Source organism: Crotalus tigris, unplaced genomic scaffold, assembly GCF_016545835.1.
Source record: "Crotalus tigris isolate CLP2741 ecotype Arizona unplaced genomic scaffold, ASM1654583v1 scf7180000017605.3043972, whole genome shotgun sequence".
NCBI classification, from domain to species: Eukaryota; Metazoa; Chordata; class Lepidosauria; order Squamata; family Viperidae; genus Crotalus; species Crotalus tigris.
In genome coordinates this window covers 2,173,014-2,190,950 of record NW_024096508.1, presented here as the reverse complement: position 1 = coordinate 2,190,950, position 17,937 = coordinate 2,173,014, and the positions used below count along the sequence as shown (strand labels likewise).

The window sequence follows — 17,937 nt, the reverse complement described above, 5'->3', positions numbered from 1 at the left end:
ATTCTTCAAAGCATCTGAAGGTAGAACAAGAGGCAATTGATGGAAAATAATCAAGGAGAGAACCAACCTAGAAATGAGAAAATGACATGATACAGCTTGCCTTCAGAAGTTGTGGGTGCTCCAACACTGGAAGTTTTTAAGATGAGATTGGACAACCATTTGTCTGAAATGGTATAGAGTTTCCTGCTGGAGCAGAAGGTTGGACTAGAAAATATCCAAGGTCCCTTCCAACTCTATTAAAAAGATTGCATCTGGGAAAATAATGATTCGCCTCAGTTTGACTGAACTGCACCAAGGACTTTTTATTTAATATTGTTACTCCAGCTTTTCCCATCTTGTGCTCTCCAGTTGTGTTGGGACAGTTTCTCCTGATCCCCAGTTATTGGCCTTGCTGGTTGGGAATTCCTGCAGTTACATCACTGGAAGGAACCATTTAGTCGAAGTCCTCACCCATTGCTGGAATCCAAGTTAAAGCCTGATGGCTGCCCAGCTTGTATTGAATATTCTCAACGAAAAGGAACTCATTACCCTACAAGGAAACTAGTTGCACTTTCAGACTCCTCTTGCTGTTAGGAATCTGACTTCTAAGTTACATTTGCATGTGCTGGACACAGAATGAAGAACCATATTAATACTCTTCTGTGGGACATTTCAGATATGGAAGACTGCAGAATGAGTGGTGAAAGTGGGAAGTTTGTTGAAAAACAGTGTCCTCTTCTGGCTGAACCATGAAACTGCATTTGTAGTTTAAAAGGCAAAAACAGGTCATCCTCTCCTAACAACCATGTTTAGCAGTTATACTGAAAAGTTATATATGAAGTCACCCTTAAACCATTGCAGCATGCCCATGGTCATGTGATTAAAATTCAGGTGCTTGGCAGCTGGCATGTATTTAAGATGGTTGCAGCATTCTCAGCCAGTTTCAAACAAGCAATAAATGGGTGAAGTTAAGATTCATTCAATGACTGCATTTAATTCATTTAATGACTGCATGGTTCACTTTATAACTACTGTGATTCTCTTAACAACCATGTCAAAAAAAAGTTATAAAATCATTCATGGCTCACTTAACAACTACCATACCTGGCTTAGCAATGGAAATTTTCGTTCCAATTGTGGATTTAAGTCACGGACTACCTGTAGATTTGTATGTTAATCAGTTAAGGTTTATAGAGATTACAATAGAATTCATAAATGGGATGCTACTAGATTACTGCAATGCATTCTCCATGGGGCTGCCTTTAAAGACCACTCAGAATCACACCTGCATACTACCCCACACTTGCTGATGGGAGCAGAAGATACCTTTGCTATGGGGATACCTAACCCTGGATTGACTTCCTCCGGACTCCTGGAGGATTTAAAATGCTGGCTTTAACTTCTAAAGCAGGGGTTCTCAACCTTGGCAACTTTAAGACTTGTGGACTTCAACTCCCAGAATTCCTCAGCCAGCAAAGCTGGCTGAGGAATTCTGGGAGTTGAAGTCCACAAGTCTTAAAGTTGCCAAGGTTGAGAACCCCTGTTCTAAAGCCTTTTATGATGTGGCCCAAGTTATCCTCAGGACCTTTGCCCACTGGAATTGGCCCTGATCAATTTCATCTTGTTGGAGAAAATAGCTACTGGTTCCTCAGTTTCAGCAGGGATAGAAGATTTGCTTTTGGGAAGTTTGGAAGTACTGCTTTTCTATAGCAGCATCAATCCTCAGGAATAGCCTCCTTGTATATTTTAGAGTAGCGCCAACTTTGGCTCCCCCCAGAAGCATCTGAAAACATCTCTTCTCTTTCATCCCCTGAGACATAATGAATTAAGGTAAGAGAGATAGTATAGATATTAGTTTTCCTGGCATCTAACCAAAATAAATTACCCAGAATCTTTTGTGATGCTTCAACAAAGTGTATTAAAAATCACTTTGTAAGTAAAAGCCCTTGTTATAGAGGCAAGTAGCTGAAATAAATATTTTATGAAGTGTACTGTGCAGTCTCATCTTGAAAATATGCTAAATGTCTACGTGTATACAAAAAGTAACACCATTTTCAAAAAATATCAAATCCTGTATTTAAAGCCTCTTCACTACCAACATACAGCAAATATTTGTCATCTATAAAGAAAAAAATACAGCAGCAAGTGATATGGTCTATACTTCAGAAGTGTGATTGCTTAATATTTCCATGTCATAAACAAAAGCAGTTAAATAACCATCCCAGAAGCACAAGCCAAACAACCCACCCCAAACTTCTCGGCAGTTTTTGCTCACAAGGAACACAATAAACAATACAAATTTCATTGCATAACAAGCATCATGCCCCAAATCACTCACACATGAGACAGAAGGATTAAAAAGGTTTTACTACACAGCATCAAACTACAATTGCTTTCTGAAAGGGAGTCTTCCATTGTTGGAGGAATAGTATCTCGATATGGCAGGAAAAAAATCTCTTAATATGAAGGAATAAGATAAGCAGAGATGCTGAACCCCTAGTAAGAAAGCAAGCTTTGTTTTAGCTGGGTGTTTAACCACAAAGCTTTCCCATTTTTAAAATCTGATTGTATCTTGTCTTTTCTTACTTAACTAAAGGATTTTGAGCCAGGTTATAGGGGCACGGAGATGTCCTCACACTCATATGCAACTTACAGGTTAGCCTTGGATGTCTTGATGCCAAGGACAGAACTGTGTCAGTTGCATATCATTTTGCTGTCTCTGCAGTTTCTTACAGTCCTCTTTGCCTCCAGCATCTAAGTGATGCATCAAAGGTAAATTAAAGGCTGACAGAATGTTTTATAGGCAGAAAGGTGTTCATGAAATATTTCTGTGGAAAGGGGACCAAGGCATTGAATGTGGAATTATGCCACAAGAAAAATCAAGCAAACAGCTAATAGGTTTGCAAAATGTCTGGCAACAAAGGATGATGCAAATGCTGCTCCATGCCTATCAGATAACTGAGTCTTTTTTGCCTTCCAAACCCTTAAGCAGCAGAATTTGAATGATATGCACAGATAACATTTAGAGTTTTTTAACTATATAAAATGCTGCATTACAGTTTTCTTATGTTACAATCCCTTGTTTGGGGCAATGGCTGACAACCTTTGTCAAATGCAGGTCCAGAATCTCAGCCAATCCCACCAGCAGATATAACATGTAGGAAGTCCTCCCAGAATGCTTTTATTTCTAGTTTAAGCAGGGTCCCAATCTGACATAGCTCCAGCCCTATAACCACTTACATAAAAGTCACTGAAGTTAATAAGTCTTCCTTATGAGTAGATTTGTATGGGATTATACAGATAGCTAGAAATACAAAATCATGTTTTTTATCATAATTTAGCTTAGGATGGGGAGAAAATCTCTTCTGTGAGCTTGATTTTAAGATTTAGCAAAAAAAAAGTATTCTATTGTCTTAGAAAAGCTTTGCAAAACATCTTTCAGCATTCTTCAAGATTTCATAAAATTTAATATTTCTATAGAGCAGGCAGAACACAGAAGAGTAATATTAACCTGTTCTAATTTTGATCCACATTTCTTATTTCATATAATTTTCCACCAATTTATTGTCAGTTATAGTCTCCCTTACTGCAAGCCAACATAGGAAATACCTAAATTTTTCAAATTTGAACTGGAATTCTGACAAAGTGTTTTAGTATCTTTCCACAGTTGAAACTTCTCAACACTTCACTTTAATATTTCTACATTATAGCTGATTCCTTTTTAAAGCCAATACTACACTGCAAACTGGAACATATGGAGCAAGATGATGTCATCAGGAATAACTTTATCAACTGTGTACTCAAAATGAGAAAAAGAGATGCCTCTACAATGAAGAAAAACACACCTATCCTCAAATAACTGCTTTAAATAATACAAAGTTCACTTCATTAGCATTGGGGCCCTCAATCAAAGCTGTCTGAAAATATCTAATAATTTAGCTTACTTGTGAAACTTGCCAAGTTGCAGTTCTCACCAGTAAGCTAAATTATCTGATATTTCCAAGGATCACTAGAATTCTAAACTCATCACCTGTACAAATTTCTGTGGTTTAAAACTTTAAGAGAAGCTGACAACTGAGAAAAGACAGGAAGATAACACGTAACCAGTGGGGATGGGGAAAACTAGGCCAAGAAGGGATAGGGAAGAAAATGAAGGGCCTTTTCAAATTCATTTGATTTGAGGAAATAAATATTTCCACAAACACTACAACACATATGCCCGAGTCACATCCATTCTTACCTAAATTAAGCTAGTCCATTACTTCTTAGGCAGAACAATCTCTCCTGTAAAGTTATTCCTTTAAGGAAGCTTGGAAATAGCCAATTTATGATAAATGTTAGACATCTACGTTAAGCATATTTCTGGAGATCAGAGAAGGAAGTTATCAACTTTTAAAACCTGGACTTATTAGTAAGACAGTGATGAAGAGTTGTACTCTTTATGAACCGTGATAAATGAGTCCAGCGTATTTTGTCCATGGGAAATTCCACAAGGGACTGGCTTTTTGGTGTTCACCCCAAAACTGAAGTGAGAAAACTGTACATCTAGATTGTTGCATCTACTGCCAATATTCACCAAGTACATTTTAACTAATCACGTTGCAATAATCTAATCATGAGCATTAAGAGACATCCTCAAGTAGAGAAACTTTCCTGTTTAGTTTGTTATCCCGAAACCAGATGTTCACATGAAAGTAAAGCTTCCAAATTAATTTTCAAAGACTCTGGAGCTGCCAGAGGAGCTTATACTGATTACATTTCCACCCCTTCTTGCAAGAACTTTTTAAAAGAAATTTTGCTTTCAGAAGTGAAGTGCACAAAACTCTTCAAATGGTTTTGAGGCTCACTCAAACTAAAACCAAAATGTTTTAGCTTCAGACTTAAAAGCAGGTACAGTAATTTCTAGATGGCTCCCAAAAATATGATGGCTAATACAGCTGGGAAACTCATATCAGAAATATCTATTTGAACTACCTGAATATCTAAACCAAAGTGATGCTCCCCAAGTGTGTTTGTTGTAGGAATTAAGCATCCAATACCAGATATTCATCTCTACAAAGATTTCTCAAATAGAACAAATCAAGTCTGATGCTGAGAACTGCTTTAAATTAATGTGCTTTGCTTCTCTTCAATTTGATGAAGGGTGGCTAGCTCATTTCTTCAGAAGCTTATCCAGATAACTGAAATTATTTAAATTAAGATGTGGTCTGTCAGTCAGGTCAATCCTTTAAATCCGCAATTAAGACACAGTTGTAGTATTGATCCAGGGTTAGTCCTTACTCATTAGGCTAATGTCACTTGATGAAATCTTGACTAGAGTAAGGATTAGAGAGCTGGGGCAGTCAACTTGTTTATCCTAATCCATCTCACACAAAATAAGCGTTGGAGGAGTGCTCCCTCACACCACAAATGGGCTGGCAGAACACAGGTAGGCTCTTCAAGACTCCAAAAGATTACTAAAAACTTCTCTTTGTAAATAGGTAGGGAGGCAGCCTGCCACAAGTTCAACGGTAGGGCTGGAAAAAAAAAGATAAACACAAAAACAATCAGTTTCTATTGTTCCAAGATCAAATATTTTTAGTTAAAAATAATGAAGCAGAAAAGTTAGAATTTGTCAGGTATGTATTGCCATTTTGTATGAACTACCTGCAGCTTCTTGATAACCACTTGCATGGGGTCAAAACAAATGTCAAATTCTGAGAAGGATAAACAGCAATGATTGGCCCAGAAACATTTAATGCTTGTGACAGAATAAAGGTGGGTAAACGAATCCCTGCGGATTAGTTATTGCTGACTACAGGGGGGTGGGGTGGGGTGCTCATCTCCGTTTCAAGGCCATTAAGCCAGGGCTGTCGAAGACTTTTCCGTGGTCATGATGTCACGGAGCACTGTTACCTTCCCACCAAAGTGGTACCTATTTATCTACTCGCATTTGTATGCTTTCCAACCGCTAGGCTGGCAGGAGCTGGGGCAAGGATGGGAGTTCAGCTTGTCACGTGGCGCTTGGGTCTCGAACCTGGGCTGCCAGCTTTCGAGATGACAAGCCCAGCATCTTAACCACTGAGCCTCCGCGCAACTCCCTTCTGACAGAATAGCTAGTGGAAAATGGGTTCCAGGTATTCCTCGACTTACAACCATTTGTTTAGTGGTCCTTTGAAGTTACAATGGTAACTTATGACTGTTGGTAAAGTGAATTATGACTGTTTTTCACACTTACGATCATTGCAGCATCTCCATGATTACATGATCAACACTGGGAACTGACGTGTATTTATGACGGTTGCCGTGTCCCAGGGTCATGCAATCACTTTTTGTAACCTTCTGACAAGCAAAGTAAATGGGAAAGCCAGATTCACTTAACAACCCTGTTACTATCTTAAGAACTGCAGTGATTCACTTAACAACTGTATTGTTTAGCAATGGAAATTTTAGGCTCAATTGTGGTTGTAAGTCAAGGACTACCTACACTAAGCCAACAAAACAGCATGCTTTTCAATGGCATCCATTGGCCAGAGAATGCCACTGTCTCTGTCTGTCTCAGAGCCAGACAACAACACATCATGTGAAGAGACTAGAATCAGTGGGGAAATCCCAACCTTCATATCAACAACAGCCACACCTGATCTTTCCCCCTTTTTTTTCTAAACCAACAGATATTTTATATGCAAACTCTAAGGCAGTGTTTCCCAAACTTGACAATTTTAAGGCATGAGGACTTCAACTCCCAGAATTCCACAGCCAGCAACGCTGGCTGTGGAATTCTGGGAGTTGAAGTCCACATGCCTTAAAATTGTCAAGTTTGGGAAACACTGCTCTAAGGGTTACAGTAAAGTGCAAAAAAAAAAAAAATGGGTTTGCAATTTTACCTGGACAGTGTAGAACTATCAACATCAATACCAAAAGCATCTTAAATGACATTTTATTAACCAAAGGTGTTACTGCGAACTAACTGGGCTCCACTGCATTTATATACTAGGAAAGGCTTGAGTACATCATGTTGTTGATGGAGATGCAATGAGATTAATAATTTATTTTAAACATACGTTTATACAATGCCCTATAATTGTTCCTTTTCCAAGAGGATGCAGGTAAAATCCTCACATTTTAAAAGACTGTTAAATCGGATGGTAGGACCGATTATTTCATGTTTGTGTCAAACCCAATTGTTTTAGCTACAATGCTTTCAAAAAGTTTCCTGGGAACTATATAAAAGTTTCTATATAATAGGGAAGCCATCCTATTCACAGGTATTGAACTTTCCCTGTAAGTACCCAGTTTCAAGATATGGTATAGGGCAGGGGTAGGTAACCTTGGCTCTTTTATGACTCCTGGACTTCAACTCCCAGAATTCCTGAGCCAGCATGGCTCAGCTTGGAAACCTCTCCCTGTCCCCTCAGCATGGCTGGCTCAGGAATTCTGGGAGTTGAAGTCCACGAGTCATAAAAGAGCCAAGGTTGCCTACCCCTGGTATAGGGCAATTATGAAGTTTTACTTTCCATATACAACGATGTACACTCTACACACATTTTGCAACCAAGGCTCCTTAGACAAACTCACATAGAAACATTGAAAGCCATTGCAATAAAAAATAACATTAAATGGGCATGAATTTGATTACTAGACTCCTTTCCCTCTGAAGTTTAGCTGCATCGTAACTGAGAAGTCTTACTTACATGAGGGCCACCAGGTATGGATGGTGCTCCAGCAGGCGCAGGTGGCACTTGGTAAGGATTAGGTGGTGTCGGGTACAGCCCTGGAGCTGGGTAGGATCCTGTTGGTGGAGGAAATGGGGCAGGAGGCGAAGGTCCCCATGGTCCTGGGGGGACAGCACCCCACGGCACTGTAGGAGCAGCCCCTGGAGTCTGAGTGGGAGTGGAATATGGCCCTGGAGGTGGATATGGCACACTAGGTGCAGGATACTGTCCCCCAACTGAGGCTCCCCACCCTCCAGTGGGCATGGATCCCCATGCTCCAACAGCAGCAGGGGGCGCACCTGGTTCAGTGGGACCCCCATATGGCCTTGGAATCTCGGGGAAGGGCATGCTTGGTGGTGGATATTGCCCTGGTGGGGCAGGACCAGGGGGTGGATATGGAGCACCTGGAGGACAAGAAGAACCAGGAGGAGGAAAAGGAACTGGTGCCCCGGGGGGGAGGGAAGGATACATTCCTGTTGGTGGGGGACCAAAAGGCACGTTGGAAGTCGATGAGCTAGGAGGCAAACCAGATGGAGCTGCAGGAGGAGCACTTGGTGCGTTATTCCATGGACTGGAGGTTGGCCAGGCTTGTGGAGGTTGGCTGGGCTGTTGAGGTGGTTTTGTATTGCCCACTGAGGAACTCTTGGCAGGGGAACTCTCTGGTAGAGCATCGGCCAGCTGGGAAAACAAAATATCAGTGGGATCCTGTGACCAATGCTTGACAAATGATAACTTCTTACTCATCTACAACTTCTTACTCATCTACTATTTAAACTGGAGACAATGAAAGAGGAACGAGGTATGTATGTGTGCGCGTGCGTATGAACAGGCCTGGGGAATATGCCATGCTGGAAGCCTGATGCTGAGACCATCTGAGAACAGCTACATAGGCTAGTTCAGTGGCAGCAGTGGTTGTAGGCAGGGATGGAAGGCACTGAGAAGCTCAGAGGTGAGCCAGAAAGGCAAGCTGGTGGGATACTGTATACTGTGCTGGAACATCAGCAGATCTACTGAGGGAGATGGGCAGTTTAGAAATAGGAAATATCAATCAATCAATCAATGGAGAGGGAACAGGGAGGGAGACAGAGAAGGACAGATGCCGGAAAGTGTTTGTGTGTGTGTATTTGTTGTGGGGGCAATGGATCTATTACTCTTTTGATTACCTGAATGAGTAGTCATTAACCAAGGACTACCTGTATCCCAAATTTTCTTTGCACCAAGCTGACCTACAGTTTCAGCAGAACTTCCAAAACGTGAGGAATTTGATTCAGATTCGAAACAAAGCGTATTTTCCACTTTGGGTACACCCTTGCTTATTTAGTGCTTTATAAAAACTCACTTTGTGAAAACTCATAAAAACTCACTTTTCACCTATTTAACATACTAGTGAGACTTTCTCTATAAAAAGCAACACTTCAGTCTATTGCAACATCTCAATTCTTTTCATTACTTCTTACAAATTGTTTACATTTTATGAGGCTGACAGAATGGACCACTCACCGAAAATTCATCAGCAGCCAACATTTTCCTGAAAAAGAAAACAATGATTAGTTTAATGAACTTCTGGCTGCAGTATACAAAAATAAAATAAAGGTAATTTCTCGGTCTGATGGCAGGATCCATTTGCAACCCCTCAGTTACGTATCTTTAAGTCTTCCTTTAGAGAAGGATGCAAAAGCTACAATTTAGGAACAAAGACCACAATCACAATGAAACACAGAGAGATATCACTTTAGTGCTTAGAAGAAAGAGATGCCATAAATAGCCTGTCAAAGAATGAACCTTCATCTGCCAAACACAAGAATTTTATCTGGTTTAACAGTGATTCCATTTTCTTAAGTGAGCAATGAAGTGTGACATGAAGCATTAGCAAAACCTGCTGGATCTTTGCAACCATCAGACATTCTGTTTTGGTCCTCCTGAATGGCTCTCCAAAACATCACAACTCAAAGATCTGCATACCTGTGCCAAGCCAGAGCTAATATAAATTGATGGCACAATAAAACATATGTAAGGGGTAGCCACCAGAAAATATTGTCCTCAGATATCTTTATTGCAGCTGGCATTATTCATGTTCTCCCAACCTTAGTCATTAAATCACAAATGTGTTACAGGTAGGCTTCAACTTACAACTGTTCATTTAATGACTGTTCAAAGTTACAATGGTGCTGGAAAAGTGACTTATGGCAGGTCCTCACACTTATGACCATTACAGCACCCCAGGGGCCATGTAATCAAAATTTGGTTGCTTGGCAACCAGCACGTATTTACGAGGATTGCAATGTCCCAGGGTTGTGTGGCCGCCATCTGTGATCTTCCCAGAGGGCTTCCAAACAAGCAAAGTCAATAGGGGAAGCCAGATTCGCTTAATGACTTTGGCAAAACAATGTCATAAAATCAGACATACTCACTTAATGGCTGCATGACTTAGTGGCGAAGGTTCGGGTTCCAATTGTGGCAGTAAATTGAGGACTACCTGTAATTCAGCCACAAAGCCATATGCCAAATATCAAGGTTAACCAGTAATGCTAAAATCTACTTCTGTCATTTTTGGCAGAAAACTCCTCCCTCCCCACTTCAACATGCACTTAGGGATTTTACCGAATCTGGCCTTGGCTCCCTGTGCTGAACGAGGAAACCGATGGCTTCAGCTGTTATCATTCTAAAAGAACCCATGCTGGTAAAAAATTACTCTGCCACTCAGTTATGGAAAAGCTAAAAATAGAATTCTTTCAGCGGCAATAACTGCTACTCTACTAATCATCACTGCTGGCACCACACCTATGCTAGGAATGGGGAAAGATAAATATAACCAGATAGTTCTCGCTTGCTGCTTATTAAACCTAGGTTGGACCTAGCTGTGATCAAAAGAGGCAAAAAGGTTCTTGCACATCTCACCCTCAGGGAGAAGCCTAGAAACAGGCAATACTATACCCACTGAGAGAAGACAGCAACATTGAAACTCAAGTAAACGGATCAAGAGCTATATTCTATACCAGTGGTGGCAAACCTATGGCACGCATGCCAGAGGCGGCACTTGGAGCTCTCTCTGTGGGCACATGTGCCATTGCCCCAGCTTCCCCCCCCACTACCCTCCTCACCAGCAGCCCCCCTGGAGGAGTCGCCACTGAGCATAGCCTACACAGAGCAACGCAGCCAAGGACATGGCAGCCAGGCAGTGTAGACAAGACTCTGCCCTCACATCCCATCGCGCACAGTTGATGCTGCAGGGCGCGGGCAGAGGTCGTGGCCGCCATGGCGCTGTTGGGCTGCCTGGGAGATCTGTGTCGGGCCCTGGAGGCGGTGAGTGTCCCTGCGGGCAGGCAGGGTGGGGGACAGTGTGGGGGGGGAGCAGGGGCAGGGACAGTTTTGGGGCACTTGGTCTCTAAAAGGTTTGCCATCACTGTTCTATACTGCCTACATGATTTCTTTGAATATACTATTTTACGGTAGAACGTAACAGGAGTCTGAAGAAATAGCTTGAGTTAGGTAAGCATAAGACAGTATAATGACCATAAACTGATTTCACTCTGTTGATGAAACCAATTATCTCTTAAAAATATCTGTTTCAATATTGATAGTTTACTTATTTAATACATTTGTAAGTCCACCCAAATCAAACTGGGATTCTGGATTCTGGTTAGCATACAATGCAAGTATATAGCAACAACAAAAATACAACATTAAAAAAGAGCACATAAAATATAGCATGTAAAATGACAAACGTGATAATAACCAAAAGAGATTCCACTAAACATCATTCAAATGCCTGGAAAAACGGGCTTTTTTAACAGCTTTCCTAAAGGCAAGTAGAGTTCATATATTGGAGGTAGATTGTTCCAGAATACAAGGGCAGCCACTGAGAACACACATGCTTCCTAGCTTCCATAAGATGATAATGTTTAGATGTGGGAACCTGGAGTATGCCTTCCCTATGGGAGTGGGTGGGATAGACAGGTGTTCTTGGGAGAAGATAATCCCACAAATAGCTCAGTTCTATTAAACATATTAAAAACATATTAAGCACCTAAACATAATAATCTACACACCATACAATTAATGTCGTATAAACATCTTGTTTTAATAATATTTTTTATTAAAATTGACAGATAGAGATAACAAATACAAACCAAGGAAAATATAAAAGAAAAAAGTGCAGAGAGAAAAAAATTAAAAAAACAAAAGAACCTCACATTTTGCCATAGGAAGATTTCTTACCCTTAGATTCAAAATCTTCATATATTTTAAATGGGATTTTAAATAACCCACAGGAAGGATTCTTATAATTAATTTTAAAATCTTATTTCCAATCCATCTGGCCCTTAGTCTGTTTATAAGTTTCCAAAAATCGCTGTTTAATCATCCCTTTGCCGTTTATTTCAAAGTAAAAAGAAATTTATGTCCTTAAATATATGTGAAACTTCTTGTAATGAAACCTGTTGTTCTGAAGGTTCTTAATATCCAAAAAACAGTTAACAAGTAATTCCAGAAATGTGGGTAAACACAATGTCCATTTGAAGGCTCCTAACAACAGCTAAGGCAAAGCTGCCTTTCCCTTATTTTCTAGAGCAGTGATGGCAAACCTTTTAAAGACTGAGTGCCCAAAACCCGCCTCCGTCCCATCTTGCCCGCTCCGCTCCCACCCTGCCTGCCGGGCCACTCACTGCCTCCACGGCCCGCTGCAGATTGCCCAGGCGGCCCAGCAGTGCCATGGTGGCCACGCCCTCTGCCTGCGCGCCTGCAGCATCAAATGCGCACAATGGGGCATGAGGGCAGAGTCTTGTCCCCGCTGCTCAGCTGCCGTATCTTTGTCTGTGCTGCTCTGCGTGAGCTGCACTCGGGGGTGACTCTCCTCCAGGAGGGCTACTGGTGAGGAGGGGCCAAGGGGGGAGGCAGGGCTGGGGCAATGGCATGTGTGCCCACAGAGAGGGCTCTGAGTGCCGCCTCTGGAATGTGTGCCATAGGTTCACCATCATTGTTCTAGAGCAATAAAACCTGTCAAGAGGCTGCTGTTTTACAGTCTTTTCACAGGGAACATATGTACTGAGTACTTGTGGGCAATCCCAGGAGCTCATCTTTATCCAGCTCATCTTTATTTCAAGATGCCAATCTGGTTGCTCACACCTTGTTCCGTTGGAGTCATTGGCTCCTCTAAAAGGAAAGCTGTCTTCGGTCCTCTATTTTTTTCCCTGGAAGTTCGATGTCCTATAGATCCCTTAAAGGTCACTATTATAATAAAGAATGATTTTCCTCTGATCTCAGTGGCACCATATGTAACCACAAAAAACTCTGCAGAACTTCTAGAACATATTATTTTCCCAACAACTGGCAAAAGGCAACAAAAAAAATATTTCTAAATCTTATATCGTTCTATTCTATTCGCTAATTGATTAGCTGATAAAATCCCATGTAATTCAAATAGCAAACAGTTAAGCAGGATCAACTACCCTATGGATTATATTCTTAAAGTATAGGCAGCATCATTTTACTTAAGGAGATGGGTTCTAAAATATAGAAAAATATTAGCAGGAAAGCTGAAAGTTGCAAGGAATGTATAAGAAAACAGCAGAAACAAAATTGATATAATAAAATAAAATTCAAATAAAATAAAACAATTACACTGTTACCCTGAATTTTAAAAGTGTTAAAGTTGTTTACTTTAAAAATCAAATGCATGGGTGTGAAATGGGGAAATGTCTTACTAACAATATTTGCAAACGAAAATCTTGTAACAGAAACTGATTGCAAGCACTATATTAAGTTGCAACAAGTATAATTTCTTGCAAAAAGCAAAGTTTCATTTTATTCTATTTTTGCCAGATCCAATCTCAAACAGTTGTATTCAGAAGAATGAAAAGAAACGGGAACAGGTGCTAGGATCAAATACCCAGAAACTATGTGTTTAATGAAGAAAGGATCACTTCCTGATTTCTGCCCTCTTAGTTTTCCTCTATGAGAAGAGGCTGAAAGAACTGGGTACATACTTGGAATTTAAAACAAATAGCTTAGAGGAGATATGATAGCACTTTTCAAACACTTAAAGAGTGTCACATAAAAGAACAATATCTCTGTGAAAGTCACAGAATAAAGATTTTGAATTATAGGAAGACGATTTCTGGTGCCAGCAACAATAAGAAGAGTTCAATAATGGTAGAAGAGTATGACGATAACACAGAAGAAGGAATGCAAGAGAAGTTATGTGAACTCCACTCAGCCATGAAAGAGAGGAAGGAATGAGAAAAAAATTCTGTGAAACTTTCAGAATTCCATTACATGTAGTCCTCGCCTAATAACAGTAATTGTGATCAGAATTTCTGTCTCTTAAGCAATCCTGATGTAAAGCACATTGTGTGATTGCATCACTTAATAATGGCAGTTCTGGCAGGTCCTAGTTACTGATGTTAAGCAAAATACTGCAAGTTATTAAAAAAAGAACTCATGCGACCATGACTTATGTAGGAGAGAGACTGGCCGAGCCAGAGGGAGGAGTCAAATGGGGACTTATGTCTAGAATCCCTATGTGGACACAAGAGTGTGAAGTCTGAGCCCCCCGAATGCCATTAAAACTTATCTAGTCTGACCCATGTGCAAACCATTAGTCTGAGAAGATGCCTGTATATAGCAATAAAACAGCTAATTGAATTCTTTCAGTATGGGCCTGGTTATTCGTTTCTGACACTTATGACTTCCTGTTGGCTTCCCCACTGATTTTTCTTGTGGGCAGGAAAGGTTGCAAATCACAATCAGATGACTCTGGAAGTTGGAAATGTGAGCTGATTGCCAAGCACCCCAATTGCAGTTATGTGACTGGATGGGCATTACAATGGCTGGAACTTCAAGGACCAGTTTTAAGTACCACTTGTTTAGCTTCATTGTAAGTGTAAACAATTGCTGAATGAGTGGTCAGTAATTGAGGACCATGTGTAATATTCCCTGCAATAAAGTTCCAGCTGTTCTTGGCAATCTTGTTTCTTGATTTAGTATACCTTGAAGGACAAACAAAATAATAATAATAATAATAATAATAATAATAATAATAATAATAATAATAATAATAATAATAATTAGTAGTAGCAGTAGTAGTAGTTGGAAGGGACCTTGGAGGTCATCTAGTCCAACCCCCTGCTCAGGGAGGAAACCTTATCATTTCAGAGAAACGGCTGTCCAGTCTCTTCTTAAAAACTTCCAGTGATGGAGCATTTACAGCTTCTGGAGGCAGGTTGTTCCACTGATTAATTGTTCTAACTGTCAGGAAAATTTTGCCTTTGTTCTAGGCTGCTTCTCTCTTTGGTTAGTTTCCATCCGTTGCTTCTTGTACTGCCTTCAGGTGCTTTGGAGAATAGCTTGATTCCCTCTTCTTTGTGGCAGCCCGTGAGATATTGGAAAACTGCTATCATGTCACTCCTCGTCCTTCTCTTTATTAAACTAGCCAACCCAATTCCAGCAACAGTTCTTTATATGTTTTAGCCTCCAGTCCCCTATTCATCTTTGTTACTCTTCTCTTCTCAACATCTTTTTTACATAGTGGTGACCAAAACTGGATCCATTATTCCAAGCGTGCCTTACCAAGGCGGTATAAAGTGGTATTAACACTTCACATGATCTTGATTTTATCCCTCTTTTAATGCAGTCTAGCATGTGTTGGCTTTTTTTGGCAGCTGCAGCACACTGTTGGCTCATATTTAAGTGATTGTCCACTAGGACTCCAAGATCCCTCTCACAGTTGCTACTATTGAGCAAGGTACAATTTCTTTATATGAAAGGAACTAAAGATCTGGTAATTTCAAAATGACTGGAGGCTAATGTTCTAATTTATTTGACTTTAAGTACTGTGTGCAATTTTGGGGATGATACTTTAAAAAGGTTTCAATGAAACTGAAACAGGTTCAGGCAGAGAACAATGCTTATTAGAGGAGTAGAACTAAACCCTGTAAAAAGAGGTTGAAGAAGTAGGTATACTGTCTTTAGCTTTGTAAAAAAAAAAAAAAAAAAAAAAAAAATTCAGGAGGAGGATGGCACTCTAAAATTCCTGGCAGGATTTCACTGAGAAAGTCAAGATTTGTTCATTCATTCCAGACTGAAGGATAAAGAAAAGTGGATTTAAGTCACAGAATGATGATTCCAATTGAATATCAGATAAAAAAAACCTTTGTCTAATAGTAAGAGCAGCTCAATAAAGTAGCCCAGAAGAGTGTGGAAGTGGAAGCTGGACAATCCAGGATGCTGTGATTCAGACTGTTGCACTGGGCAGATCTGATGGTCTCTTCCAACTCTGTTCTAAAATACACACCTTCCCTAAAGTAGTTCAAATATATAATGTATAGATACCAGGAAAAAGGTGGTTCAGCCTCCTGAAAATGTGTGTGTTCCCTGTTTTCTAAGGCTTCTCAGAACAGGTTTACTCTTACAAAAGAAATCTCAGTTCTTTTAAAAACACCACAAAGAGTGTGACAAAGAATTTCTCTCTGTACTTTACCAGAATTGTTAAAGCTTGGTTTAAAATATCCAGACAATTACAAGATATAGGAGAGATACAGAATCATCTATGCTGTTATTTAGTAGCCATATTGAATTTTGTGATCCAGATATGACAGCCCTATATTTCAGAGCTAAAATCGAGCTTTCTTTGTAAAATACCTATTTTGGATAAACAGAGTTTGGTAAATCACTTTCAACAGTAGCCAGAACTTTAAAAGATACTTCTCACAACAAGGCCATATTTGCACAATACTATCCCAGTTAAGTGAACCATAATTTGCCTAATACTCTGGATTTATACAACACACTGCATAACAAACAATACTGTTTGTCATTATTGTGAGAACCCAGTCCAATAATGTTTATTTTATGGAGCATTAAATTATATTTGGCAACATTTTCTTTTCTTGATTGATGCTAAAATGTTCTATTTTCCATCCGAAATGTTTTTTTTCAATCTGTACATTCAGAATGGCAAGGTGAAGCAATGTACCTTTGCCTAATACTCAAACTTAAGGAATGTGCTTTTGTGTTCTGCAAGTGGTGGTGTTCCATGATTTCCTCATCCATGACAGGGTACCAGGAAATTCCCAGATCTATTTCCTTTACTGAGGACATCATAAATACTCTATTTAGATGAGCATCGTTTAGAGCTCTTTAAACATCTGAATGAAATTACAGAGCCTCTGAATAAGAAAAGACATATATTTTCACCATTAAACTCGCTTCTCAAGCCCCAGAATCAAATAAAAGTCATGTTGCAGAGAACTAGCAATCTCAAATCCCTCAAGGCAGCACAAAGGCAGTGTTTGGGGGCCATCTCCATTAACTGATCAACCATAACTTATAAAGTGCCATATTCAAGTACCTACACACCACACAAGCAATGTATTAAAATGTAGGATGATGCATGAACCAAAACCATCACTGCAAAATTCTAACATACAGCTTTAGGTACCATGAGCCATACAACTAGCTAGCAAAATAACTGCTCTCCTCATTCAGCTCCCTCCCCACGTTACGGGTTAAGCAGCCCGATTAAAACAGAAGAAGCTCCTCTAGATAAGGCGTTGTGTTAGCCAGATATGGACTAGGAGCCTTTTGACCCTTCAACTTACGCCTTTCAAGGCCCTTTCAGATGCCACTCCAATGCTGCAACTTACCTGAAGCAAAACCCGCGGAAAACTGGCTCCCCGGGAAACCGAGGGTTGCCCACGGGCGCTTCTGCGTGAATCAGAGGGAAAGAAAAATCGGCAAAGAAGCAAATGCCACTGTCCATTTAGAGGAGGCCCCGCCGCACAAGAGGCTAAGAGGCGAGCGAGGCCTCCTTCTCCTCCTCTCCACGTTCAGCCCAAACCCGAAGCCGACGGAAAAACCAAGCCCAGGCCGCGTCGGCCTCTCCCCAGCAGCATCGACTTACCTGGGCCGCGTTGAGGGAGCTTGACGACAGAAGACCACAACGGCGACAGCCGCCGACCTTTGCTTACTCGCTCGCTCGCTCGTTCCTTCCTCCCTCCCTCTCGTTTCGTCTCAACCAAGCGGAAGTGAGCGCTGTTGTCACTTTGCCACTACATCCGTCTTCCTACAGAGAGAGAGAGAGAGAGAGAGAGAGAGAGAGAGAGAGAGAGAGAGAGAGAGAAACTTGGTCACGTGAAAAGGTCGTCAGCTAATCAGGCTCGCAATCAAGAGGGCACGTGATCTCAACTCTCCATTCCCGAGCCTTACCTCTTCCCGCGCCGAAATAGACTGTGATTGTGCACGTGACGTTCCCTTATCCTCCAGCTGC

At 40.7% G+C, this 17,937-nt stretch overlaps 1 protein-coding gene across 2 annotated transcripts; it reads right to left on the bottom strand.

Moving 5' to 3' along the window:
- Positions 1 to 2,030: 2,030 nt before the first annotated feature.
- Positions 2,031 to 17,736, bottom strand: MAPK1IP1L (mitogen-activated protein kinase 1 interacting protein 1 like). Of its 2 annotated transcripts, XM_039321253.1 has the most exons (5): positions 17,572 to 17,736; positions 17,315 to 17,375; positions 9,174 to 9,201; positions 7,653 to 8,351; positions 2,031 to 5,495 (listed from the first exon to the last, which is right to left on the bottom strand). In XM_039321253.1, exons 3-5 carry the CDS (start codon positions 9,195 to 9,197, stop codon positions 5,484 to 5,486), a joined length of 735 nt encoding a protein of 244 aa, XP_039177187.1. In that variant the 5' UTR covers positions 9,198 to 9,201; positions 17,315 to 17,375; positions 17,572 to 17,736; the 3' UTR covers positions 2,031 to 5,483. The 2 variants fall into 2 exon arrangements, with proteins under 2 accessions (XP_039177187.1, XP_039177178.1); XM_039321244.1 differs by lacking the exon at positions 17,315 to 17,375 and having other exon boundaries at positions 17,572 to 17,733.
- Between the last annotated feature and the right edge of the window lie 201 nt (positions 17,737 to 17,937).

Bases quoted from the DNA above. Each gene is read 5' to 3' on its own strand.
- MAPK1IP1L (XM_039321253.1), bottom strand. From the start codon at position 9,197: ATGTTGGCTGCTGATGAATTTTCG. The intron at 8,352-9,173 runs GTGAGTGGTCCA...TTGTTTTCCCAG, and splicing joins TGGCTGCTGATGAATTTTCG to CTGGCCGATGCTCTACCAGA.